The sequence below is a fragment of the Chelonia mydas genome, chromosome 2, assembly GCF_015237465.2.
Source record: "Chelonia mydas isolate rCheMyd1 chromosome 2, rCheMyd1.pri.v2, whole genome shotgun sequence".
Taxonomy (NCBI): Eukaryota; Metazoa; Chordata; order Testudines; family Cheloniidae; genus Chelonia; species Chelonia mydas.
Window position 1 is genome coordinate 57,440,101 of NC_057850.1, and position 26,758 is coordinate 57,466,858.

The 26,758-nt window shown below is 41.2% G+C and overlaps 1 protein-coding gene across 1 annotated transcript; it reads left to right on the forward strand.

Moving 5' to 3' along the window:
• Positions 1-17: 17 nt before the first annotated feature.
• TRAM1 (translocation associated membrane protein 1) lies at positions 18-26,630 on the forward strand. The gene is made up of 11 exons (XM_037892452.2): positions 18-369; positions 4,156-4,219; positions 4,874-4,995; positions 5,194-5,310; positions 6,031-6,089; positions 6,593-6,677; positions 18,463-18,533; positions 18,629-18,733; positions 19,689-19,832; positions 22,157-22,317; positions 25,968-26,630. The coding sequence occupies exons 1-11, from the start codon at positions 247-249 to the stop codon at positions 26,039-26,041; spliced, it is 1,125 nt and encodes a 374-aa protein (XP_037748380.1). The 5' UTR covers positions 18-246; the 3' UTR covers positions 26,042-26,630.
• Positions 26,631-26,758: the final 128 nt, after the last annotated feature.

The window sequence follows — 26,758 nt, forward strand, 5'->3', positions numbered from 1 at the left end:
GCCGCCCTTACCCTTCCCGAGCGCCCCGCCCGCCGGACAAGGAGGGGTCAGGCCAGGCGTCGCCGCCGCCCGCCAGCAGGTGGCGCTGCGGCTTCCCAGCGGCCGGCCAAGGGGTCCCTCTTTGGCCGCAGGCGGAGCTAGGACGAGCCATTTCCCTCCTGTGCTGAGCGCTAAAGGAGCTGGGCGGGGCGCCCCCTCCTCCGCCCCTTCCTGGCCGCGGCGGCTCCCAGCTCCTTGCCCACCACCATGGCGATCCGCAAGAAGAGCAGCAAGAACCCGCCCGTGCTGAGCCACGAGTTCATCGTGCAGAACCACGCGGACATCGTCTCCTGCGTGGCCATGGTCTTCCTGCTGGGGCTCATGTTCGAGGTGAGCCGCCCTGGGAGCCCGCGGCTGCCCGCACGCCCCGGGCAGGCTGAGCGGGCTGCGCACGGCCCGGGGTGGGGGAGGTGCCCGCCCCGAGTGCCCTGACCTGCGGAGAGGGGCCTTGCGTGGCCCGGAGCTGGGGGGTGCGTGGCCCGGAGTTGGGGGGTGCAGGGAGCGCTGCTCTCAGAGTGGATGTGTGTGTAGCTGATACGCTGAGCTGGCCCAGCCGGGCGGGGTTTGGGCTGCTCAGGCTCCTCCTCCTCCTCCCTCTGTGCCCGGGGGGCGGGGGGGGGTCGTGATGCCGAGCTCACCTCACCCCCCCCCCCCGAATACCTGGGGGCTCCTGGCGCCGTGTGTATCCCCTGCTCGGCGCTCTGCCTGCCCCGCTCGCCGGCGGGGTTCACCCGAGCGGGCTGCTGGGGGAGCTGCCGCTGCCGGCCGACACGTTGCAGGAGGGGCGTGTTGGGGAGGGGGCTGTTGGAGCTGGGCCATGCTCCGTTCCCTGGGACACCGCCCGCAAGTCTCTCTTTACCCCCCCCCCCCCGGCCCTCTTGTGCGGACCCGGGTTAGGTTCTAGGGGCGGTGTAACGATTGCTGCTTCCCCTTTGTGCAGCAGCAACCGCAGCGCCCTGCGGTTCCGGCTGCCCTCGGCGAGGTTACGTGGCAGTCGGAGCGGGGCGGGGGACGGAGCGCCTGGCTCGTAGTGTTGAGGGAGGCGGAGCGGCGGCTGGGGCCCAGCGAGGCTGCCGTGTGTAAGCAGCGGGGATGTGGGGGGCGTAAGGCCTTGCCGGGGAGCGCGTTTCCTGCCCTCTGTGCGGTGGCTGGAGCCGGGCAGCAAGGGAAGCCCCATGGGGTGGGGCGGCGGCGGCTGTGCCCCCAGCGAGCTCCCGGGAAAGGGGAGCAAGCAGTGACGTGTCCCAGGCTGCCCCTTCCCCTGGGTGACCGCGATTGCCGCCCCTGTTCTGAGCAGCTGCTCGCTCGCTGCGTGATTCACACCCCCCGCCGCAAACACGTGTGAGAAACAACAGCAGCACTGGGCGGGGAGCCGCACAAACAGGAGTGACACACAGAGGTGCGCTTTGCATCTCCAGGCAGCAGCCGAAGGTGGAGATAGCTGCTGGTGGGCAGATGCGTTTCATTTTCCTGCCCTTGCAGTTCAGTGGCTTAGGTGTCTTGCTTGGGTAGTAATTATTGGGAAGATGGATGACCTTGCCATGCAAAATCAGTTTGGATTAGTGAAGATTTAGCATCCCACTCCTGAGTATCCACTAAGCTTTAAAGGTGCATCTGTCTTCTTTCAGGCTCATAACTGAGTTCTTATGACAACTGGCCAGAAAAGTGGCGATATGCTGCTGCCTGGGACAACAAAAAATATGTTCGAGATAACTGAAATCTAGTTATTTTTTAGCTGCTTCTGAGACAATGGTTAAAAGTCAGAGTACACTTACTGACTGACCCATCTGATCAAGTTGAAAATTAAAACTAGTCTAGTCTTCTATATTTTCTGTTAAAAGTCACTGAAGTGAAAAAGAAAAGGCAAATTTGTCTATTGGATCTCCTATTTTACAAAATGTCTCTCTTGCCTCTCTTCAGTTGCTTATTGAGAGAATGCACAAAAACTGGTAATATACATGCTCCCTTCAGAATAGCACTCACTTATTTTGAGCGAAGATAAGAGTCTCAGTTTGATGAGCTAGTAGTCTGTCAGTGTTACCATGATTCTTAAGAGCATAATCAGTCCCTTATTCATTTGGTGAGCAGCCTGAAGATTTATAAGCATTTTTTTTATATGACGACTTTTTGATATCAGTTTTTTCCAACTTTAAGTAATAGTATCCGAAGGCAGCAGATTATCAACATAGGTTGGAGAGTAGGGGTTTAAAAGAAATACATAACTGTCCTATGCTATGCTAAGACTTGCCTCTGAAAGCCAGGTATATCTGTCTTCCCAGATATTTTTGGTTGTGAAGACCGTCTATACACTGTTTTTGTGGGGAAAGAAGAAGGATGGATTTGAATTTTTTCCTTTTTATGTACACCTGTGTGATTCACTGTTTTCAAAAACAAAGTGCTAATATCGTTTGTTGTAGTAACTGATCTTGCTAACGCTGAAAAGATTTTTGTATACTGGAGTGTAAGTTTTTAATTTATGTTCAGTCTTTCCCACTACATGCTATTCTGTACCTGCAAAGACCTTCTTTAGTAGTTGCTTTTACTATGAAACTTTTAAGGCTCTGCCGATCTTTATTCTTTGTGTTAGTTCGGTATCAACAGAAGTGGTGCACCGTGGATTGTACTTCATGTCAATATGTATTCCGCGACGTGAAAGCTGTAAAAACATTGTAGAGCCCTGGAAGCAAAGGACAAAATCAAGAATGACTAGGTGGCCACTGGAAATTATTTTTTGTACAGGAAATGGGATTTTATGGTCTTTAGATATTTTGACCTTTTGTAAATACTTTTCCAAACATTAGAGGTAGATGTTGCATAGATGATGTAAACTGGATAGGGGTGATAATGGGTGATGGATGTTACGGCACTAGAGAAGTAGTTGGATTCCTTAAACCCTTCAGTTCCAGATATTCTGAACTTGATTTTTTTGGCTTTGTTTTTTGTTTTTTTAAAAACCTGTTTGGGGGTATTAGGTGGATTTCATGGAAGCTTTTTCAGTCTTTACTATTTTACACTAGGTTTCCTGTTTGAAATAGGAGTAGAAAATAGAATGTGGTGCTGCTCTTTATTTAAAAAAAAAAAAAAAAATTCCTAAAGAAAGGTAGCAATTTTATTCTGCATTTGTTCTGACTTTATCTTTTTTTTTTTTTTCATATAGTCCAGAATAATCATTGGCATCACTACTCTACGTTCACCTTATTTTAATTTTTTGTGTGCTCTAGTGTTCAAAGATTTCTAAGGGTATGACTTCACTAGTAACTTCAACTAGCCGTGGCAGCGCTTTAACGAGGCTGTGTAGTCGCAGCACCAGTGCTGCGGGAGAGCTCTCCCAGCACTTCAAAAAAAAACAAAAAACAAAAAAAACACCCCACCTGCCGGAGGAGAGCACTGTCTACACTGCCACTTTACAGCGCTGAAACTTGCAGTGCTCAGGGGGGTGTTTTGTCACACCCCTGAGTGAGAAAGTTGCAGCGCTGTAAAGTGGCAGTGTAGACATGGCCTAATTCTTTTCAGCCTGGTATGCAATTAATTTTTTTTCTTAAAGGCTCTGTCAGCATCTGCTCTATATTTTGTCTGCCAGCCCACCCCACCGTCCTGTTTGTGATTTTTTTTTTATTTTATTTTATCTTTTTATTTTTAGCTGGGATGTTAAAATTGAGTTTGAAACAAGGCTATAACCAGAGATTGACTAAAATTATAAGGTCAAAGGTAGTGGTCTAAAAATAGGTGACTTGGCATTACAATACTTTGGTATATTAGAGGGAAGCATAGTGGAAAGGGAATTGCAGCTTGTGTTATTAGTTTAATGTGGTGGAAAGAGGGATTAACTGGAAAATAGGCAGTTTGGAGGAGACTTTTTGGAGAGGATTGTTAAAGTATTCTGGCAATGCTCAGTCCCTGCATTGTGGGAGTTTGCTTTCCTAGATAGGCAGTTCTGCCTGTTGAAAGTCAGATCAGATGACTTTGAGATGAGGTTCCTTTTCTTTATTGTTGCCAAGCACCCTGCCTCCACTGCTTTTCTAATTCAAGCCATGCTGGATATGTGTTTTTTGATTAGTAAACTTTGGTTTATGTTCATTTAGATCTTATAACACTCACTTTGTCTTGTTCTTTCAGATTACAGCAAAAGCCGCTGTCATTTTTGTTACACTTCAGTACAATGTTACCATTCCTGCTACAGGTAGGTGTCTTGAGAATTTAAACGCTAGTACCATGGAGTAGACAGAATGTTCATAAATTGCTGGTATGCTGTACTCTCCCAAATTGAGTGTTCGTTGTAAGATTGACCCAGTGCAAGTCTGGATGCAGAACAAAGTAATTCTTACTGATCCACTCTTAATCTTAAACTATGTCACTTGAGATTAGTCTTGTGATATCATTTTTAAGACTGTTCTGTTGTGTTCATCATATTAAAAATATTGCCTGATGCAGAGATGCACATGAATCCTCTTAATATCTTTTTTTATTAGGATTCTGGACCTGTATGTAGTGCTCTGTGCTAGTCGGAGGACAAATAATTTAAAGTAGTCAAGAAGGAACTGTAAGAATTGAGTTTTGGAGTTTAAATACATTAGTTATGTTTTCCATTGTACATCTCTACAGACACATTAGGTTAATGGGAGGGAGTTGATTATTATAAACTAAGTCTCTAGTGAGTTATGCAAATCATGAATCATTAATTTGGTTTCAATTTGTATCCAGCACAAAATAGGAATATCTTCTTAATTGATTTGTTGTCTTAACAATACTGCTTTGAGAAATAGACAAACATACTGTTAATTGGACTAAACAGGATCTTCATAATGAGCTTTAAAACTTTGTTTTTGTCCTTCAGAAGAACAATCTACAGAAACAATCTCCCTTTATCATTATGGTATCAAGGACTTGGCTACAGTTTTCTTCTACATGCTGGTAGCAATAATCATACATGCCATTATTCAGGAGTATGTGCTTGATGTAAGTACCAAGTATGCATTTCTTCCATTAAGATAATTCTGGTATAAATTATTATTGTAAAATTTAGTTAGAATGCATGGCTAGATTGGCTTCAGTTTTAGATATTTTATGAAAACTACTACATAAGAAACGTCTAACCATCCTTCTCTTAAAATGGCTCAATGTGTTTATCAATAACATAAATAACTTCTGTTTTAGAAAATTAACAGGAGAATGCACTTTTCGAAAACAAAACACAGCAAGTTCAATGAATCTGGACAGCTTAGTGCATTCTACCTCTTCTCATGTGTCTGGGGCACGAATATTCTTGTCTCTGTGAGTATGTCTTTTATCTTTCATTTATATTGTCAGATATCATACCCTTGCTCATCTAACTTTTGTGCTATGAAAATTACTTAGTGTAGTTTTCAGCCATGTATTTTAATATTAGAAGTCTTTTGCCTACTGTATTTAGATCTCTGTCACAGTTGAATGCCAGTTAGTGCTTGTGATGGTAGATTTCCTTCCTCCACCCTAATTTTGGGGGTTCTGCCTTTCAAACAATAAATCAATTTTTGGGTATGGGACTGAGTCAGGACTCCTTATCTTTGTTCCAACCCTTCATTGCTGTATGACTGTAAACAAGTGACTATGCTTCTGGTTACTTACTCTAAAATTTATTTTAAATACTGGTCAAACTCTCAAGTGTTAAGGCATAATTACTTTTTGTGAAGAGTTTTGAGATTCTCTTAAAAAGCAAAAAAATCTACTAAATTCCAGTTTCCAGAAACAGAAGTCTTTTCTTGTCTCCAGTAATACTCAGGGCTTGCTGACATGACTAAATTTACTGGTATAATTATATCCTTATACTGGAACTAATTCTATGTATGAACACTCTTATTCTGGAATAAGAGTGCATTTTCTGGTTTTGCTTATACTGCTTCAATAGCACGTGTGCTGTAAATGAGAAATGTGACAGACTTTCATCACTGGCTTCTGTATTTATTGTCTTTGTCCTGTGATTAAAAGGTAGCCAACAGTTTTATGTATTTTCAGGAGAACTATGTATCTGATCCAACGTCTCTATGGAAGGACTACCCACACATTCTGATTCCGTAAGGTTTATTCCTTCTTCAGTGTTAGAAGTGTGATAATCCTTATGGCCCAGAGTAGATATTTTGTTTAGACTAACTAAGGGGTGCAGTAATGGAGCTGGTTAAAATCTCTGCTTAGAACTTGATGCCCCACAACTCTAAAGTAACTACCAGAAATAGTATTTCTTAAGGGCAATACTGCAGAGAATGAAGTTGCATTTAGCCAGTTCTTGTAATACCTTTTTTGGATCATTGTTATTTTCCAGGTTTCAGAGTAGCAGCTGTGTTAGTCTGTATCCGCAAAAAGAACAGGAGTACTTGAGTCTCTAAGGTGCCACAAGTACTCCTGTTCTTTTTGTTGTTTTCCAAAAACCTTATTTCTGTGAATAATGTTGAGAAGATGCTGCATTCCTTTTATTGTAAAATCCATGGTTAACCAAGTGTGCAGGAAACTGTGTGAAATGTTTGAGTTTGGACTGCAGTTACAGAAGTGATGTATTTTATTTTATTGCTGTACCATGCAGGTTTCAAATGAAGTTTTTCTACATCTCACAGTTGGCATACTGGTTTCATGCTTTTCCAGAATTGTACTTCCAGAAAACCAAAAAAGTAAGAGGAAAACATTTTTTATCTTAATGGTGAAAATACTGCTGTGCTTTCACAACTGTGCCAGAAATGAGGGTTTCAGTATAATTTTATATGCTTCTGTATCCACCAATAGTTCACTTATTTTTGTAGACTATGAACATGCTTTCGATTCTCTGTATCAAAGAGCTGATTAGATAGCTGCATATTTATTGAAGAATGTGTTAAAGCATTTTTCTTAGTAGTTACTTTGAAATACCTATAATTGTTTCAGTATCTCCATTGTGAACGGAGCTGTTGTCTTTCTCAGAGGGAGCTGTCGTAATACTACTCCATGCAAGCCCTATTTCGTGCAAATAAGATTGACATTCTATTATACGCTTTAAAGAACTGCAAATCAGAAATTCATTTGTAAGGAAAATTCTCAATTTTAACCTGTTTTAAATAATACTTTTAAATTAGTTTGTTATAAAAATGTTACATCATAACTTTCAACTCTCAAAGGGTGAAACGGTCAGTCGAATATGACAAAATCGAAGTGGTGGCTTCTGGTTTAATTGTTGTTAAAGACAACTGAATCTTGCCATTTATGGTCCAATCTTGCGTCGTTGAAGTCGGGGGGTTGCCGTTGCCTTTACAGGGGCAGGATCCAGCCCTGGTTCTTTGTAATTACAAGTGATTACACACATTTAAGAACATAAGGTTTAGTAGAATAGATTTACCGGTGGTCCAGCTGATCCAGTATCCTGTCTCTGAGAATGGTGAGTTACCAAATGCTTCAGAAGAAACTGTAAGTGGGGTCTGCATAATATCTGTCAGATTGGTTTATACATTGAAGCATGAGTTTATAATCCTTCAGTTTTTCCTTGCTGAAGTAAGTATGGATGTTCTCATTTTTCTTCTGTCTAATTTTATTTTTTAAATCCTTCTAATTTCTGGGCCTCAATTATATTTGTGTAGTCAAGTATTTTCTCTAAATATTAATACGTTCTATGTAAACAAAATTGACTGTGGTCTTCTGATTTAGTAAAGACAAATGTCAGAGTTCTTTCCTTTTGCTGTTTCACACTTCTTTTGTTTAATTAGTTGTCTGAGTACGTTTTCACTAAAATGAAAAAAATTTCATATCTGATGCCTATTGCAGGGTTAGTAGTAATTATTGTCTTATTTACCAACTCCAGGGAATCTTAAATAAATATCTTTGGGGAGTTAGTGTAAAGATTACCCACCTGGCCAGCTCAAGGAAGTTTAAGAAACAACACATGTATTTATTTAGCAAAGGGAGACTGTCCTGAGTTAGACTGTAAAATCAAGTATCCATTATAGCTGATCTTGGGATGGTAATAAGTGTGAGTTCTGTAACATCATTTGACCACCCCAAAAGCGTGTGTTTTTCCAAAACATTAACTAGTTTCAGAAGTCACTTTCATGGAGAGAAGTAGACAAGACATAGTGTTGTCAAAGTTTCTTAACCTTCCCAATCAAATGTACTCCCTTCTTTGAAATTTTAAATCTACCGTTGATTTCAATAGGTGCATTATTGAGTCCTGTTAATATTATAATCGTCACCTCCTTTTGAAAATGGGCAGAGGCCAAGTGTTCTTATTTTATTAGTTATATCTAATAAAGTGAAATAACCAAAAGCCTTTGCTTGTCTGTGTTCAGGACTTGGTAGAGCTGGTTGGATTGTGTTATTGGGTGCCTTCGTTCTTTTTTTTAACGAGGTTTGGAAGTTGATACCTGCCAGATCACATCTAGCTCAGTGTGTGAAAGAGTGCCAGGATAGATCACAAGGGCTTTGGTCTGCAGTGCCTCCAATATGCTGATTATACATGCTTCTCCATCTTTTCAACAGATGTGAACACTGCAACTTTCTTCCTTTCTCTGTCTCTGGCAAAGAACTAATTTTTTGTGCTCTTGAGAAAAGAGAAGTGAGAGGTTGATTATTGGTAAGGGGAGTTAGAGGTTATGACTGCTTCATCTACTCTGTGTGTCCATCTCTTACCAGAACAAAAGTTTTTAAAGCAGGAAACTTGCATCCTCAACTCAAAGTACTAAAAAAAATTTTCCTGGTCACAGCCGCTGCAGCTAACAAGTAATACCAGAGTATTCCAGGGTCCAAAAGTACACAAGAGATTATGAACTTTCTTGGTAAATTTAGGAGAGCAGTCCCTAAAGGTGTATTTATATGCCAACTTGCTGATATGTCTAAACCCTTAAGTTTTCACTTGGCACATAAATAGACCTCAGTAAGTACTTTCCTAAATTTACATTAATACACTTTTCAAAATTATGCCATAGTAATTTGTAAATTTAGAGCACTGCGTGTATACTTACTAGTACAATTGGGGCTTTTCTACATAAACATTTAGTTTGCAGCAAGCTGGGGTCTGGATCTGCCCCAGACTATTCTGCTGCAGACTGTCTGCGTGCACCCTACTGATGTGTGTTAACAGTTTGTTAATGCACTTTGAGCTAGTTCTCTTTTAAATGGGACTAAATCAGAGTTGGGTCCACGTGGACAGACAGTCCATGGCAGACGAGCGTGAGGTAGATTGACAACCAGGCTTGTTAGAAATTAAATGTTCAAGTAGACAAGTTCTTAAATGAGGCTGGTTAAAGGCCTGATTCTGCTATCCTTAGTCATATTGGATAATATTTAAATTAGTAGTTCTACTGAACACAGATATGGTCTGGGATAGTCTTTTTCTAGTTTTTGTGGTTCCTCCAGCAACAAGAGACCCTCAACTTAAAAAGCAAGGAATTTCAGTCACAATGGTGATTGAGTCTATCATGATGAGCTCACAAACTTGTATGTCTTGATTTCTTTCAGAGTACATCAGACTTTTTGTGCTTGAGTTTTTGCAGTGTGTTTGACGTAGATGATAGCCAAGATATCGTGATCACTTTTTTCAGTTTCCTGGACTGACTAGCAACCCAGCATATGCAGCAGATACTTCTGAGATCAAATGCTTGAAGTTGGAACTTAAATAACAAAATTTAATTTTTTTTTTTTTTTTTTTTTTTAAATCAAGCTTTTTAGGGATAGAGGTGATCTTTGAGAGCTAATAACAAGCTCAAGGGTGTGGTTAATGCAGTCCACAATATCACTGAGTGTCTTGGCCTGTATGCCACTTGAACATCGTATATTTACTGCTGTGGTATCTAAATTCAGATCACCTAGATTTGATTTGAGCTCTACTGTCTTGATCCCCACCATTTCTAAAGCTCTGTCCATTCCCTGCACAATTTCATTAGCTGTCCCAGACTCCGTTTCCTGCGTCAGCAAAGGATACAAATCTGATGCATACAGATACTAGCTCAGCTACCGACTGTTAATGAATCCATCAGAAAACAAAGTAATCTAGCTTTCTACATGAACTTCTAAGATGATTCCTTAAGAGAATTTGCAGTTGCCTCAAGTCTTTCCTGCAGTGGGCATTAATAAATCTTGACTAAGATTAAGGCTGTTTCTATCTTGTAAATTGCAGAATATTTCATTCTAGTGAATAACAGCTATTTAATTTTAGTGACTAAGCAGTTTTAAGGTGGTAAACTTGCATTTCTTCAGATTACATTTTAATTTTGTGTAAAGGAGCTTCCTTGTTGTCAAAGTGACTTATCTTCTGGTTCCATGCATTTCACGTGGGCAACAAAGTATGTGGGGGATCAGTTCTGATCTTCTTATAATCCATTTACAAGAGGATTGTCCTTATCAGCGTCTCATTCTTTCGACAGGATAAACACTTCATCTTTCTGACAAACCTGTGGATGTCTAATTTTCCATAAACTTCGGAAAGTATTTACATCAAGGTTTCTTAGGGAATGGCTGCGCTTCCATATGTAGAGCGCTTTGAGTTAAACCCGCCTTCAGAGAGCGCAGGAGGGAAAACGCTGCAGTCTGTCCACACTAACAGCTGCAGGTGCACTGGCATGGCCACATTTGTGGAACTTGCACCGGCATTGGGAGCGGTGCATTATGGGCAGCTATCCCACAGAGCACCTCTTCCCATTCTGGCGCAGTGGCTTATGGGAAGGGGGCGGGAGGTGCAGGGTATTCTGGGTCCTGTCCCAATGCCCTGTGATGCATTTGTTCGCATCCCAGCAATCCCTGTGCTTCCGTGCACATTTGGCACCGTCTTTCAAAATTTTTTGTACTGCGCATTCTGCCTTCCCTTTCGGTCTGCGGGAATGGAGCCCGAACTGCTGAGGAGTACACTGACGAGTCTCACCAGCATGTCACGTTTGGCAGTCGAGTTATTCCTTATGATCCAGAGTGACAGTGAGCGACTTGAGTAATGCATATGACACGAGTGTGCTTGTGGCATTCACGGACATGCTTACCACAGTGGAACGCTGCTTTTGGGCTTGGGAAACAAGCACAGAGTGGTGGGATCACATCGTCATGCAAGTCTGGGATGACGAGCAATGGCTGCAGAACTTTCGGATGAGAAAAGCCACTTTCATGGGACTGTGGAGGAGCTTCCCTCCACCCTGCAGCACAAGGACACAAAATTGAGAGCTGCTCTGACGGTGGAGAAGCGGGTGGCTGTTTGCAGTCTGAAAGCTGGCAACTCCAGGCAGCTACCGATCAGTCGCTAACCAGTTTGAAGTGGGAAAGTCGACCATTGAAATTGTGTTGATACAAGTTTGCAGGGCCATTAATCGCATCCTGCTCAGAAGAACCGTGACTTTGGGTAACATGCATGACATTGTGGATGGCTTTGCACAAATGGATTTCCATAACTGCGGAGGGGTGATAGATGGCGCGCATATTCCAATTCTGGCACCAGCCCATCTAGCCTCAGAGTACGTTAATCAGAAGGGGTATTTCTCTATGGTTCTCCAGATGCTTGTGGATCAGCGTGGGTGTTTCATTGACATTAACGCAGGCTGGCCCAGAAAAGTGCATGACGCACGCATCTTTTGGAACACTGGTCTGTTCAGGAAGCTGCAAGCAGAGACTTTTTTTTCCCCAGACCAGAAGATCACCATAGGGGAAGTCAAAATGCCCATTGTGATCCTTGGAGACCCCGCTTACCCGTTAATGCCGTAGCTCATGAAACCCTACGCAGGGAGCCTTGACAGCAGCAAGGAGCAGTTCGACAACAGGCTGAGTTGGTGCAGAATGACTGTGGAGTGTGCTTTTGGCCGTTTAAAGGGCCGCTGGTGCTCTCTGTATGGGAAGCTGGACCTGGCCAATGACAGCATCCCCTCGGTTATATCCACGTGCTGTACCCTCCATAACATTTGTGAAGGAAAGGGTGAATGATTCACTCAGGCATGGAACTTGGAGGTTCACCATCTGGAGGCTGAATTTGAACAGCAAGAGAGCAGGGCTATTAGAGGGGCCCAGTGCGGGGCTGCAGATTAGGGATGCCTTGAGGGAGCAATTTGAGGCTGAAAGCCACCAGTAATGTCTGGTGCCCCGTACAGGAGTGAAGTGCAGTTGTTCCAATGTTAGTAGGAATCTGTGTTTGCTACGCTGACTTGCAGTGCCTGTTTCTTTCCTGGGCTAAGGTATCTTTTACTTCATGCAATAATAATGTTTTCAAAGCCAAAAAATTCATTTATTGAAAAGAAACACAACTGCTTGGGAAACAGAAAGGGCAAGGGGGTGGGGTGGGGAACGGTACAATCACAGATTTGCGTTATGTCCTGTTATTATATTCAACCTTCTTGTCTGGAATGCTGTGCAATGAGTGCTGCACTTCAGGATGGCTATACTGCATGGTGATGGGGGTTGAGTGCACCTCGCCATTGCTCCATACTGGGGATTGTCTGGCGCATGGAGACCTGGTCACCTGGAAAGATTCGCTGAGAGCACTCCACACCTGGCTGAGCAAATAGGAAGGGGATTTTCAAAATTCCCAGAGAATTTAAAGGGCAGGTCTGAGGGTTGGTCACCTGAGGGCAGGGCAGTAGAGTTCAAAGTGTTGACCAGAGTGGCTAGAACAGGCATTGTGGGACACTTCTGGAGGCCGATCAGAGCTCACTAACAGACCAGGGCGTCCACACTGGCACCTCAGTGCTCCAGCGGGAACGCACAAAACGTTATTCCATTCACCGAGGGTGGAGTACCAGGAGTGCTCTAGCCGTGGAGTCAGAGCGCGCTATGTGCCTTCCCAGTGTGGACAGGGCTCCTTTAATGCGCTCTAACTCGCAAGTGTAGCCAAGCCCTTACGTTCTTCAGGAAACTCTTACGTGCCATGTCCTTTATGGTTACATGGCACAAGGTGTTCAGTGTTTGCTGATTCAGGCTGCTGACATTTTGTTTTTTAAACCCAGAAATTCATCAAGTTAGTTTGTGCTTCCAACAAAGTTTGACTTGAAAAGAATAATTAACAAATCTCTGTGTATTGTTTAGTGGTTTTTTTGTTGCACGCTATTTTAAATTTCTAAATCTAGGATTGTCTTGCAAATTAAAATGCCTGGCCCTGGCAATAGCAGCAGAGTTTGCTGTTGCAAAAGGCAGCCACTTTGAGCCGGAGGACCTGAGAGAGCAACTAGGACATCTGTTGTCTATTATGGATCCTTGCTGTGCTTAATTGGGGTGGAATAATAGGAAGGTGTGGTTCACCTGTTGACTGTTTAGGCTTTGTCTGCAATGACAGCCTCATCTTGGCAGCCTAGGAAATATGTATGTGCCAGAATTGTGTTTCTCAGTAGAGTCTGAAGCCACAGGAGGTGTACTCTTGTGACCTGTGTCATGCATGATGTCTCAGCCTCTATCTGCTAGAATGAAAGAAACTACTACATCAGGAGCTCTTCCTTCCTTCACTTCAACCCCATGCCACTCAGTTTTTGGGCCTGACTTGTGAAAGGTCCTTGCTCTCAAATCTGGATCCTTGTCATCCATTCTGCTTGCAAAAGAAGAGTACTTTCTCTGTTTACTACAAGGTATGGTTGAGATCATGTGATCGTTGCCAGGAAATCCCCTATCAATTTTATCCTAAGGTTTTCTCAAGATAGGTTTGAAAAAGAGTTCTCTGCTCCAGTCAGTAGCAGGATTTTCCATTGGGGTCCCATCACCTTGTAACTAGGTTTCGTAAGGTAGAGGCTGCCTTAAACTCCAGTGGTACTGGAACAGTTTTTATAGTGGGGGTGCTGAGAGCCTTTGAACCAAACTGTAAGAGGGATCCACTTCAATCCATGGGGTGCTGCAGCACCCCTAGTTCCAGCACCTATGTTAGATTCTCTAATAAATCTTTTTTCTGGTTTTTTCCCCTTGGAGCCTAAATTCTGCTTCTAAATGTTGTTTGTTCAGACTCCTTTGAACTTGTGCTTGCCTTTCCAAGCTATCTTCTGTCCAAACTTTGCAACTAGGCTCAGTCTGCTGGCATTTCCTGGATTTCTCCTCTGCTTACCTTTCTTGAACATAACCCTTCAATAAGTCCAGGTCTCTCTTCTTGCTGTTCAGTGATCCTCATAGGCTGGGAGATAGATATCGGAGCCTGCATCTCCTCCCTTGCAGGCGTTTCCAGTCCAAAGAAACTTTGAGGAAAGATCCCTCAGTTGATGCCTGTAGTCCAGCTAGTGGCATCTCTAGAAGGTATGGCTTGAGCCTGAAGTGATTATCCAGCAGATCTTTGAGGAGACTGCAGAGATAAAGGAAGAAGGAGGCACGCCTCAGGGCCCTATTTCACCCCAGGGTGTTCGCTACTTCCCACCACCTAACACAGATGTAATGAGGTTAAGTGGTGGCCGTATAAAATAAGTAAGAATTACTGATTATTGCTCAAGGAAGGCTTTTAATGATTTTCGACTATTAACAGCATAAACAAAACAAGAAAAGGAAAACCAAAGACCAGCACGGAATAAGAATTAATACAAAAGGCAGATAATATTACTTGTACTTGCGCTTGTCTTTAATATAGTGGACCATTTGTGAGTTCCTGAACAGTGACTCTACATATGCTGGTCCTGGCAGGTTATAATAAAAGCCCCGAAGACAAGCATAGGTAAAGCTGTTATTCACCAGCTCTATATTCCTGGTGGAAAATGCAACATAAAGCTGATGAACAACAGCGCTACATGCATTTGCTAGGACTATGTAAAAGACAAGCAATAACACATGCAAAGCTATTATGCATCAGCCATCTACTATTGATTTTGTACTACAGTATCAATACGATTATGATCAGTTCAGCTCGAGTGACCAGACTTCTTTACTCCATAGACTTACCCTGCATTCGTCCGAAAAATACATTACCCTTCAGTCGGCCGTTTTCCACACTGGCCAGGTACAGACAGTCGAGAAGCACACGTCCCTTCGGTTCAGGGGGTGTGGGTCGGGTACGACCAACACACACACACACTCCCGTGCCTTCGTCTTTTTATCTGGTCTGACGGCTGTGTTTTAGAACGGACCAACCAATCAGGGTGGGCCACATTGTTTATGTGGTTGCCCTAATTGTATAATTGATGCATATTTAATTTTTAGGCCTATTTATTTTCTGTAGCCAATTAGATTTTGAATGTGGGTAATTTTGGATCGATAAGTACATATGAGTCAGCATAAATCGCTATCTGGTCGCCTCGTTTCCTGACCACAAGTCACAAGCGTAAGCTTTATTTTTGCAAGGCTTGCATTTTGCAAATACGGAAGTTTGAGGCCTAACATTTGCAATACTTCTATTTCGTTCAAGCTTGACAAGACAGCTGTTCAATTTATTTACAGAGACAGTTTTCACAAGTTACCAGAACAGTGACCATTCTACTGCATTTACTGGTTGGAGCTTTACTGGGCCACCACCTGATACTGGGCCCGTGCCTTCTTGAGTGGTCTTACAGGAGGGATCTCCATTCACCCTAGTGGGCTCAGGGCTGGTCTTTCTCCTCACCCATCACTTTAATCTAGCCCATTTTGGCTTATCCAAAGTTACTCTTACTGGAATTTCAAGTGAGGTTTGGTTTTTTTGTTTTTTGTTTTTTTTGTGGCGACACCCACTCCAGGCATCCCAGTGGGCCATCAAGCTCAGACAAAATGACTTAAGTAGGGGAGTGTATGCTAGCTGTATTTTTTTCCAGTTCTGGAAACTGTTGTCACCCAGGGAGGAAGGGAAGGAACTGAGCTGTTATCTTGTGTCTGTATTGGCTGTTCTCCATTAGATGGATATTCATCCGTATTGGTGGTGATGCATCAAAAAACAAATCACCTCTTATCTTGTTAATTTGCTTTTTTAAAAGAATATCTGCTGTATTGTGCCATTGGTGTTACTTCACCATGAGCCATCCTGTACCCTGTGTGATATGTTTCTTTCTGATGCAGCTTTTAATGAGTGAGTTGGCTGTTATCTCCTTACATATGAAGAAAACAAAACTTAGCTTTAATTCTTATTTTCAGAAGTTATAGATCCTCACCCCTTGCAGAGCCTGAAGTGTATGTCTTCTCTATGCATGTAACTTTTCACCTTTCACTTCAGACAGCAGCTGTCATTTAAAGAGGAGGAGTATGGTGACACCTAATAAGGAGGCATGGCATGTGGTATTTCCCTGCTGGACAGTGAACAGATCTAGAATTCTAGCTTGCAAAAATTTTGCTTGCCATGTATTAAGAGTATGAGTCTTAAAAATGCCTGTTATAATAATAAAGGTAATTTTCTTATTCTTTTCCATCAGACCATTTTGGGAAGGTCATGCTATAACTGTACCTCAGTGGGTCACAACCGAGGATGCCAAATTTAGGACGAACTGCTGAGAAATAGGGCAGATACACCCCAAGACTGGTGGCTAATCCCCCATAGGATATACCAAACCAGCAACCACAATAAACTTTTTTTTACCACACTGGCTAACAAGAAGTCATAAAAGCAGTTTCCTTGGGCATTCTGGTTATGTCACCACCAAAAACACTGGATTCAGAGATGAGTGGTTCTTTATAACTAGTCTCATCAAATAATAGGTTCTTCTGATCCCAAAGGACCAGCCACACACCCAGGTCAATATATAATTTAGATATTACCCAAAAATCACACTGTTGCCAGTCCTTTAGTATCTAAAATCTAAAGGCTTATTCATAGAAAGAAAGAAAGGTGAGAGTTAAAATTGGTTAAAAGAATCAAATACATACAGTAATTGCAAAGTTCTTGGTTCAGGCTTGTAGCAGTGGTGGGATAAACTGCTGGCTTAAGTCAAGTCTCCAGAGTACGTGTACAGCTGGATGGGTCATTCAGCCCTTTGTTCAGAGCTTCAGTTTGTGGCAAAGTTCCTCCAGAGGCAGGAAGCAAGATTGAAGACAAAATGGAGGTGTTTCCAGGGCCTTTTATAGTTTTTGCCATGTGGAGGGCATCACATTGTTCTTACTATGGAAAATTACAGCAACAAGATGGAGTTTGGAGTCACATGGGCAAGTCACATGTTCATGTGCAATTTCCTACAGTCATTGTAGGAAGCCATTAGCTATGCTCCAGAAAGCACGTTTACATGACAGTCCACTTAGTTTAGATGGGCATCTCGCAGGGTCCATTTTCAACCAAGTGTTTCTTTATGAGCCACTTAATTTGAATAGTCCCTCCAAGATGTGCTGGCTAGCTACCTTGTGGGCGGTACCCCAGGAGCCAACATATGAAATCCAGGAATAGAGCCAATACTTAAAACTTCAAATACAGAAATGATACATGCATACAGATAGCATAATCATAACCAGCAAATCATAATCTTTTCATAGACACCTCACTTGACAAGCTTTGTACAAGATTTGCTGCAAATATATAACAGTGGTTGCAACCACTATGATCTATATGGTTTATATTTTAATGGGATAACGTCACACATGCTCTAGCTACGTTTTTGTATCTCACTAGGTGTTATGGCATGCACACAGATTTGCACATGCTAACTTGATTTGAAATGAGAATACAAGTCTGTTTAATGTAGCTGTTGCTGGATGGATTTTGCACATATTATATAGCAGTGGAAATTGTGAAAGTGAAAACTGAAATACTTGACTCAATCTGTAGAGGAAGCTCATCCAAAAATGGTGGAGTTTCTCTGAAATGTCGGTGTCCTGTACATTGTGTGTAGCTCTTTAAGGACATGACTTGTATTATACTCCAGTGATACATAATGGTGTGTCGTGTATGGTCATAGGGGTGATTCTTTAATATTTGCCAATGGTTTATAATGATTCTTAAATTGCTCTATCTGCTTTCACTCTCTCTCGCCCTAATCTTAATCTTGTCTCTTCCTCCTGCCTATTCAGTCTCTTCCTCTTTACTGTTTAACTTCCATGTGGCATCATCAAATGGAACCAGTTAAAAGCCTAACTTGAAGTGCCAGCACATATACTGGTATCATTTCTAATAAAAAATTCACTCTGCTGCCAGCATACAGATCAGCCTAGGAGGATGGAATCCTGGAATGGAAGCATCTTGAGGATCTTGCATTTCTAAAACAGATGCATTCTTAGCATTGCATTTGTATGAAATTTCTTGAATTCATTAATTGATAGTGAACGTGTAAATGAAATATAATAGAGGCATAATTTTTCAAATTTGCCTTAAGAAAAATACTTGAGCTGCTTTGACAAGCATCTCTGATTTTTATCTGACAATTGATCCCCCCCACCACCCCTCTTCTTTATTCTGGTGGATGCTTAAGATAACAAATAGATTAGTTAGTGGTAAACTCCTGAATGAGACCAGTATGGAATTGAGAGAATCAAACAAATATAGTGTCTGCCATGACTAGAATATTATGAAAGGAAGGATTAAGGTGTCTGAGCAGCCTAAAGAAATTTATAAAATCAGTGAACATGAAAACATTTTGTCCCAATTAGTTTAGACTAATTCATTCTTCTGTCTAATAGGAAGATATCCCTCGCCAGCTTGTCTACATTGGACTTTATCTTTTTCATATTGCTGGAGCTTATCTTTTGAAGTAAGTCAGTTTTAAGCTAAATTTCACTGGATTTATCTGCTACCATAACTATTTCATAAAATGTTTGAATACTTGGTTTGCTCTTGTTTTGATAGCCTGACCCGTCTTGGACTTGTTCTTCTGGTGTTGCATTACTTTGTTGAATTTCTCTTCCACATCTCCCGCCTCTTTTACTTCAGTGATGAAAAGTATCAAAAAGGGTAAGTATTTATCATAACTTTAACAAAGGAAACTACTTTGTGGCTCACAAGCTTTTTTCAGCTGATCAGCAAGAAGTTTGTATTTCGGCTGCACAATAGCCACAATAAAAAATGAGTTCAATTAGAATTTGCTTGCCCTTCGGAAGTGTGACTTCTGTATTTCTAATAGAGAGTCCTTCTCCTTAGTTGTATGCTATAAAACAAATAATTTTGTATTACCCTATTGCCTACTCAAGCAATTGTTAATATAGCACTATTCTGTTTCTTATTATATACTTTATATTGAAATGGGATATTTAGTGTAGCAAACACAGTTAAACTTGACATAATTCCAAATGAAATTCTTCAAATTCATAGTTGCTAAAAAGTATCACTTTCATTGTTTCCCTTAATATGAGGGGGCACAGTCGTTGATTTTACAACATGCCTTGCACTCTGTAGAAAATGGAGGTTAAATGCCAAGAGTTGAGGTTTAGCTCACCATCAAAATTAGTAGCGCCCAATTAGCAACTTTATAGCTTTGTAATCCTTTTAGATAACATTTTGAAGTTGGATAATATCTAGTGTGTTCACTTATGCTGATCCTTAAAATTATGCATAAATGACAATGCTGTTTATAATCCAACTTCATGTATTTTAAATATGGTGATAGTCTTTAGCACTACTTCTTTTCTGTAATTAAAAAAAACCTCAAGAATTATTGCAGAAACGTACTTATTCAAAGAATTATTAGAATTTTTATTTTAGTAAATGTGAAAACATTTGAGAATTGAAAGGAGATTAACAGTAACATCTCATGTTGAGTATCAATCCTAATTTTTAAAGAAATCTTGATAGTTTTCTCTAACTAAACAGAGTCCCACATAATGGAAATAAACAGTCAGACTAACGGCTTTCTGATGTAATCCAAGTAGTGAATATGCATATTTACTGACTTCTGGCACTTTCTTTGTAGGTTTTCATTGTGGGCTGGTCTTTTTGTTTTCGGAAGACTTCTGACTTTGATTCTCTCTGTTCTCACTGTTGGCTTTGGCCTGGCAAGAGCAGAGAATCAGGACCTGAATTTAAGTACTGGAAATTTTAACATTCTGGGTATCAGGTATGGTAAATTGAAAGCTTTTTTTAAAAATATTACTCCTGAGGGAATTCTGCGCCAAAATATTTTTTGAATCTGCATTTTTTGTCAAAATAACACAATATAATCACACAATTTTAAATTATTTTGGTAATTTATTTCAAAATACTTGTCAGCAAATAATAGAAAATGGTGTCATTATGTTGTTGTTGTGTTGTTTTGACAAAATATGCGGAACTTTGCAGAATTTTTAATTTTTTGGTGCAGAATTCCCTGAAGAGTACCAGGGTTGTGTGTGTGGCAGAATCTGGGTGCAGGCAGTTCCGTGGGAGATCTAGGTGCAGGGGGTATCTGGATGCATGGGGGTTCTGGGTGCAGGAGGAATGGAACTCTGCAGGGAAGTCCAGGTGAAGGTGGTGAGGTCTCAGCGGCTGGGGGCTGACTGCTGGGGGAATGGGTTTGGCTGTAGGGGTCAGGGTGCAGATTGTTGGGGCTCTTTGGGGTGGGGGTCCAGGCCTGGGGGCTCAGGGAGGTTCTGGGTGCAAGGAGCTTCCGATGCAGCGGTAGCCTCAGTGGGGGGTTCCAGGTGTGGGGGGGGGGGGGGAGGTCAGGCTCGGCGTGGGGGGAGCAGCACACAGTGACCCCTCCCCCCATGCGTGAGGTGTGATGGGGCCAGGAAGTGGGGGAGGGGTCACTGTGTACTGGGAGCTGCTTGCTCTGACCACCAGACCGCCCCCGCCAAGCCTCACCTCCTTCCCCCCCACACCTGGAACCCCCACCCCACCGAGCTTCAGCTACTTCACGTGTACACACTCATTCACACAAATGTAGAGCTTCCTGCAGCCAGGTGAGATTTCTGGGGGTGATTTGACCCAGACCAGGCTGCTCCATGCAGGGGATGGGGAACTCCATCTCTGTTGTCCTCTTCTCCCCCCCCCCCCCCCCGCGGTGACTTACCTTTCCCCCAGCTTTCCCGGAATAGCAGGGAGGGGTGAATGAGCACTGGTGCAGTTTCTCTTTTCTTCCCCACAGAAATGATTTTTCTATGGAAAGCAAAGAGAATCCGCAGGGGGGATGTGTCTCTGCACGTGTGCAGTGGCGCAGAATTTCCCCAGGAACAAAATAAACTTAATACACGTTATGTATATTCTGGAATGTTTTGTATTCATATTAGACTGAGGACATTTATGTATTTACTTAAAGCCCATATCCTTGAGTCCAGAGCTTTGGTAACAAAGTGGTAAGGCATTTGCCCACCTCCACAACAAAATTATTAACTGAAGAATTCTTGTACTACTGTAGATTATAGTGTTGGTTGTCTTGCAAGAGAAGTGCAATTTTAGGCTTAAAGGGACCCTCTGATATATACAGAAGTTTTAAGTCTCTCAGCTATCTTAAAATCTGTAGATTGTCCTCTAGATGCATCCTACTGGGAAAAAATTTGTAAGCTCCAATAAACCAAGCTGTAACACATGGAGTTACCTACAGATCACCCTCTCAGGCAGAAGAAAGCAGCAGTCACCATTTCCCTTCCCTCACCCGGGAACATGAGCTGTGGGTTCTTCAGGGAAGTCTTGAAGTTCTGAAGTCACCAATAAAAGGGTCAGGGCGCTTGTTCAGGGGCCTAGAGAGTCTTCACTGCTTGTTGCGAGGTGTTTTTCATCTGCAGTAACATGGCACAATTAGGAGCCATGCTGTTGTCATACCCTGTAGGCTACTATGCACCATCTGCCTTTCAGGATCTTAATTTGTGGAGGAAGGAATGTATGAAAATACTGCTAGGATCAGGATCATCTTATGGAATTGCTTCACAGTTTTATAGGGAGTAAAATGCCAATCCACACCTTTTCCCACAACCGTAGCACGCTGGTAATCTGAGGAGCTTTTCTGACAAATCTGAAAAGGAGAGAGCATGCCACGAAGCTGCTACTGCTTCCATATTTGCACATTTGGCCAGTCTCCACCCTCTGTAGGTCTTTCACTCTAATTTTGCTCTTCTTTTGCTAAATCCTGTTTCCATATCTGTGCTAACATCTGTCTCTTAATGGTAATAAAAAATAAGGAAGTAAAGTCAGAACCAGGCTGACTTGTGCCTCATAAAAACACATGAGAAAAATCAGTATTTGCCTACTGAGAAGAGTTTCTGATTTGTTGCCTTTTGAGAAGAATCATTGCTTTCATGTGTCTGAGGAAATTATACATACTTTGGAGAGCAAACAGGCAGCTTCTCTTGACAAGTACAAACCTTGAGGGTTAACTGTTTGCAAAACTTGACAAACTTGTTGACATACCTTCATCTGATACTTGTTTACATGACTACCTCTGCTCTGTCTTAAATCTGTTTATAGAATCATTGTACTGTCTTCAATCTGTGGAACTCAAGCCTTTATGATGTGGAAGTTCATTAATTTCCAGCTTAGAAGGTGGAGAGAACATTCTTCTTCTCAGCCTCAGTCACTGAAGAAGAAATTTGTAACAACTAAAGGCAGACCATCCAAAAAAGAGCGAGGTTTGTATTGCAAGGTTTTTCTTTCTGAGGATAGGGTTAAACCAATATGAAAAACTTATTTGGCATAATTGGGTAAAGTGCTGTTGTATGTTTGCTGTGTGAAATGAGATGTTTCTGGTTTTGATACTTGAACTCATACTGATGGAAACTAATATTGGTGCTTGAGATCAAGGAGGAATAACTTTGAAAATGTTCTCACTGGCTATTTATAACCCAGATAATATAAAATAATATACCAGATAAAATTACCTGAGTATTTCAAAGGTGACTCTCAAATACCCACCCAGCTTGTTAAAAATTAAGGTAATGCGTTCCAGTTTGCTACGTTAAAGGGATATCTAAAAGTCTGTGGCTATTTTAAGACTTTGAAGGTCACCTCTGAATTGCACTCTTTTACCTGTCTCACTCTTAGGCCTGAATTACATGAGAGTAATCCTTTTTGAATTTCTTTTAAAATTGACTATGGGTTTTGTGTACATGGTGCTTTAGTTTGCACCAGAGGGGTGTAAATGTTAATCCACACTAGCTTGTTGTGTGCTAACTGTCCTGCGTGGACCCTGCTGGTGTGCACTAGAAGTTCACTGGTGCCTGTTAATGTAGTCCTAAAGTAATACTATGTAACAGGCACTATGTAAAGGGAACTTCTGGTGCATCCTAGCAGGGTCCATGCAGGACAGTTAGCATGTGACACACTAGGGTGGATTAATATTTACACACCTCTGGTTCTCGAGCAATAGGTAGGCAATTTGCCTAAGGGAACAGTTGGCCCTAGTTGGAGTTCTAGTGTGATGTGAGACTTTATGCTCTCTAATTATATATTTTGGTTTAAGCAAATAACAGGTTCTTCCATCTGGGCTTGCAGGTTAAAGTAAATGGGATTTGTGCTTCCATGCTGCTTAGGACCCTAACTTTAGGCTCCTAATTTTGTAAATTTTAGTCTGTGTGATTTTGTTTTTGTTTGCTTTTTTTTTTAAAATCACAATTCTGCTGTATTGAAAGTTTAAATAATTCTCACTGGTAATATTAATGCAGTAATTTTTTTTTCCGTAGTTTTATAAAATTTGAGTAAGATACTCTTCCAGTACTGGTATTTTACAAAAATCAAACTAACAAAAAACCTCAGTTTATTTAAATTGTGATCTAATTAGTTTTGCAAAGATGCAACCTGACTTAATGACTTTTTAAAATCAAGTGATTTAAATCATAATACAATTCAATAACTTAAATCACTGTAGTACCCTACTATGTGTAATGTAGGTGAGTTACAACACAAACTTCAAGGTGGATATTAGTTGGTAAATACATATATCATGAACAACAAAAAGAGACACTTAACTTGAGTTGTGGGTATTTCACAAAATAAAGGTGATTTTAGATGTTTTAGTTACCCTGGAGGCCCACAGTCCATTTTGGAGGGTTTACAGCTACTTTTCCCATTTAATTTTTGTCTGTCTTGTTGCTATGTGTAAAACCATGAGAGAAGAACAACAAATTAAAGGGAAAAGTGGATTAAAACCCTCCCAGACGTGACTTTCCTTCCTTTTGATATTTTCCACAACCTTATCTCCATTATGAAGACTTAAAGCTGCTCAGGCATGGCAGGGGTATGTATTAAGCACAGGTGCTTGAGTGCACCAAACCCCACACCTGCCAACGTCATCTGCATGTGTCAGAAACAGCTGTAGAATGAAAATGTACGTGTAGTGAGATTGAGACTTTGGTGTGGGGTTGGGACTAGATGGGTGTATTGGTGTATGTCACCCTTCCACTGGGAAAAGGGCAGAAAGTGGTGTGGCAGGTCCTGGTGCTACAGAGATTTGGTCCCAGCTCTTTTCTCCCTGTGCGAGAGAGTGTATGACTCCAGGTCCCTTTTTTTTCCCTCCTTCTTCTTGGTTTTACATATTTCAGCTAAAGCCAGGAGCAAGCCAATAGGGGACCAGTAGGGCAGAGCGCTATAGCTAGTTACCTGTGATTCAGGCAAAATTGAGTGTTTAATCTGAAATTGGAGTGATATAGGGCTTGTTGAATGCAAGCTCTGTAGGAGCTTGAGCTGGTTGCGGATGACTGCTGTACCGGTCAACTTCATGGATGTGATTATTGGGACTGTACACTTGTCTGCTCCTGGGTGTTTTAGTGGTCATGTTGGTGGTTGCCTTGAGGCAAAGACCACGTGAATATTCCCAGTTCTGTGAAGTTGCTGCTGCTCCTTCTGTTGAGGATTCTAGGATGCAACAATGAAGCATCACTGAGATGGCAAGTGTTGTTGTCTTTTTAGGATTCACCGTGCCAGAGTTAGTGTAGGAAAGTACCAGACAGCAGTGGTGGTGTGGAAAGCAGTTTGAAAAGGAAAAGGAATTTGAAGTCCCTATGGCATTTTGCCTGCATCTGCAGACAGATGTTGTCTAATGTGGTTTACATTGCGGAATGTACCTAACTTAATTGCAAGGACACAGCAGGTTTAAGAAATCCATAGCCTAAGGAAACCCTATCATTGGACAGTCAAGGGTTAAAAAGGCTTAATTTCCAAAGCCTGTTGTTAGACGCATGTTAGAGAGATGGCTTGGGAGCTAGATGAATCTTGGGTTTGTTTTTAGGAGCTACATTTTCTACTTTTAAGGTTGCATAAGTGCTTTTGTTCTGAAAGGTCATTTTTGGATGACTAGAACTTCCTCAAACTCTGTAGCCTTCCAGGATGGAATTTTCTCAAACTAAATTTTTCAGAATGTCTGTCCAAGCAAATATTTCAGGCATTTTCAAGAACAAAGAGAATGGGGAACGACTACTCTTGCCATGATTTAACAAAGAAAAGAAAATTCAACATTGCAATCTCTTGAACAGTTTAAGTACTCCAGTAGGGGAGATTATGACAGCTTGAATTTCGGCAGGGGCATAGTTCTCAGGTCACGGATCTGCCTTTGTGTACTGGTAAACACAATCTTTTGGCTAATTTATAAGGGGTTTAAAAATGTACTTAGATGTATGCATATGGCTTTTGCTTTACAATAAACTAACAATCCAGCAACTTTCCATTGGCACGTCACATGGAAGAAAAGTCTACAGAGAAAGACGCAGGAGAAAAGATCACTAATACAAACATATATTTACAAACTGCACATATTATACTGTATACATTATTAGGTGTATTTGATGGTGTGGTAGAAGTGTTTTGTTAACATAAATTTGGAATGGATACATTACTTTAAAAAGGTGAATACATGAGTGACTTTTGTAAGCCATACCAGATGAATGCCAGTAAAGCTTTTTGCTGTACTATACTATGTATTCTCCACACATTGCAGAAAAGCAGAAGGTTTGAGTTTCTAAAAGATTGTATTGGGATTATCTCTTTAGAACCCTTCATCTGTAAAGTTGGATATCTTGGTTACTAGGAGTTCAGAACTCAAAATCAGTCTATATTTTAAAATCTTTTCTGCAAACTATGTAAAACAGACTTTTTTTTACACAACACTTTTAAGCTATTGCAATTATTGCATCATGAAAGTCTCTTAACACAGCATTTAGTAGAGTAATACTTACGTTAGAATAAAATATGCAAAAGCTGTATGTTGACTTAAAAACGACTGAAAGATAATAAAATATAAAATGTTATTTGGCTTGGAAAATCATCCATTTTTTTTTCTTGTTCGTAGAAAATGGAGTAAATGGAACAGTAACCTCAAATGGAGCAGACTCGCCTCGTAGCAGGAAGGAAAAATCATCATAAAACTGAATTTTATTAAGTTAACTGACTAATGTCCCCAAAGAATCTGCTTTTTACTATGAAAAGCCCTTCAGCACTAGAGATCTTACTGATACAAAAATACAATTCATGCTTTTTGATTATTGCTATTGTTTTGTGAGACTTGTTTTTTTTTAAAAACATTTTGACTTTAAATAAAGAGTGGGAAGGTTATTTGTTTTCAACTGTTTAGGGGGCCACAACACTTTTTTTTAAATAACCTTGAACACTTTTTTAAACACTTAGTGTGATTAATATTAATCAGAATTCCACTTACTGAGGATCAGTGATACAGTGTATTATTCCTTCCAGTTTTTATAATCTTGGTAATATCTTGTTACAGCAACGTCATATTTTTCAAGTTCTTCAAGAAGTGTTGCAAAATTGAAGTAAAAAATTTAATATCTGTTTTTAGATATTCTCGAATGTTCAGTATGTTACTTTGAATCAGATTTGCAGCTCAGCACTGGTTTTATAAGACCATGAAAATTAATGTGCGTTATTTTGTAGGTAATAGCTGCATTCGTTTTAAGAAATGCCCATGTCATTAAAACAAAATCTAACTGATTGGAAACATTGCAGTGTCTTATTGTCTAAGTTGGCTGGAAATCTCTTGTATAAAATACTTGTAAGGAACAAAATCTTTCTGATGTAGCTTTAGCTCTTTAAAAATGGAAAACAGAGAATGTGTTGTACAGAGAA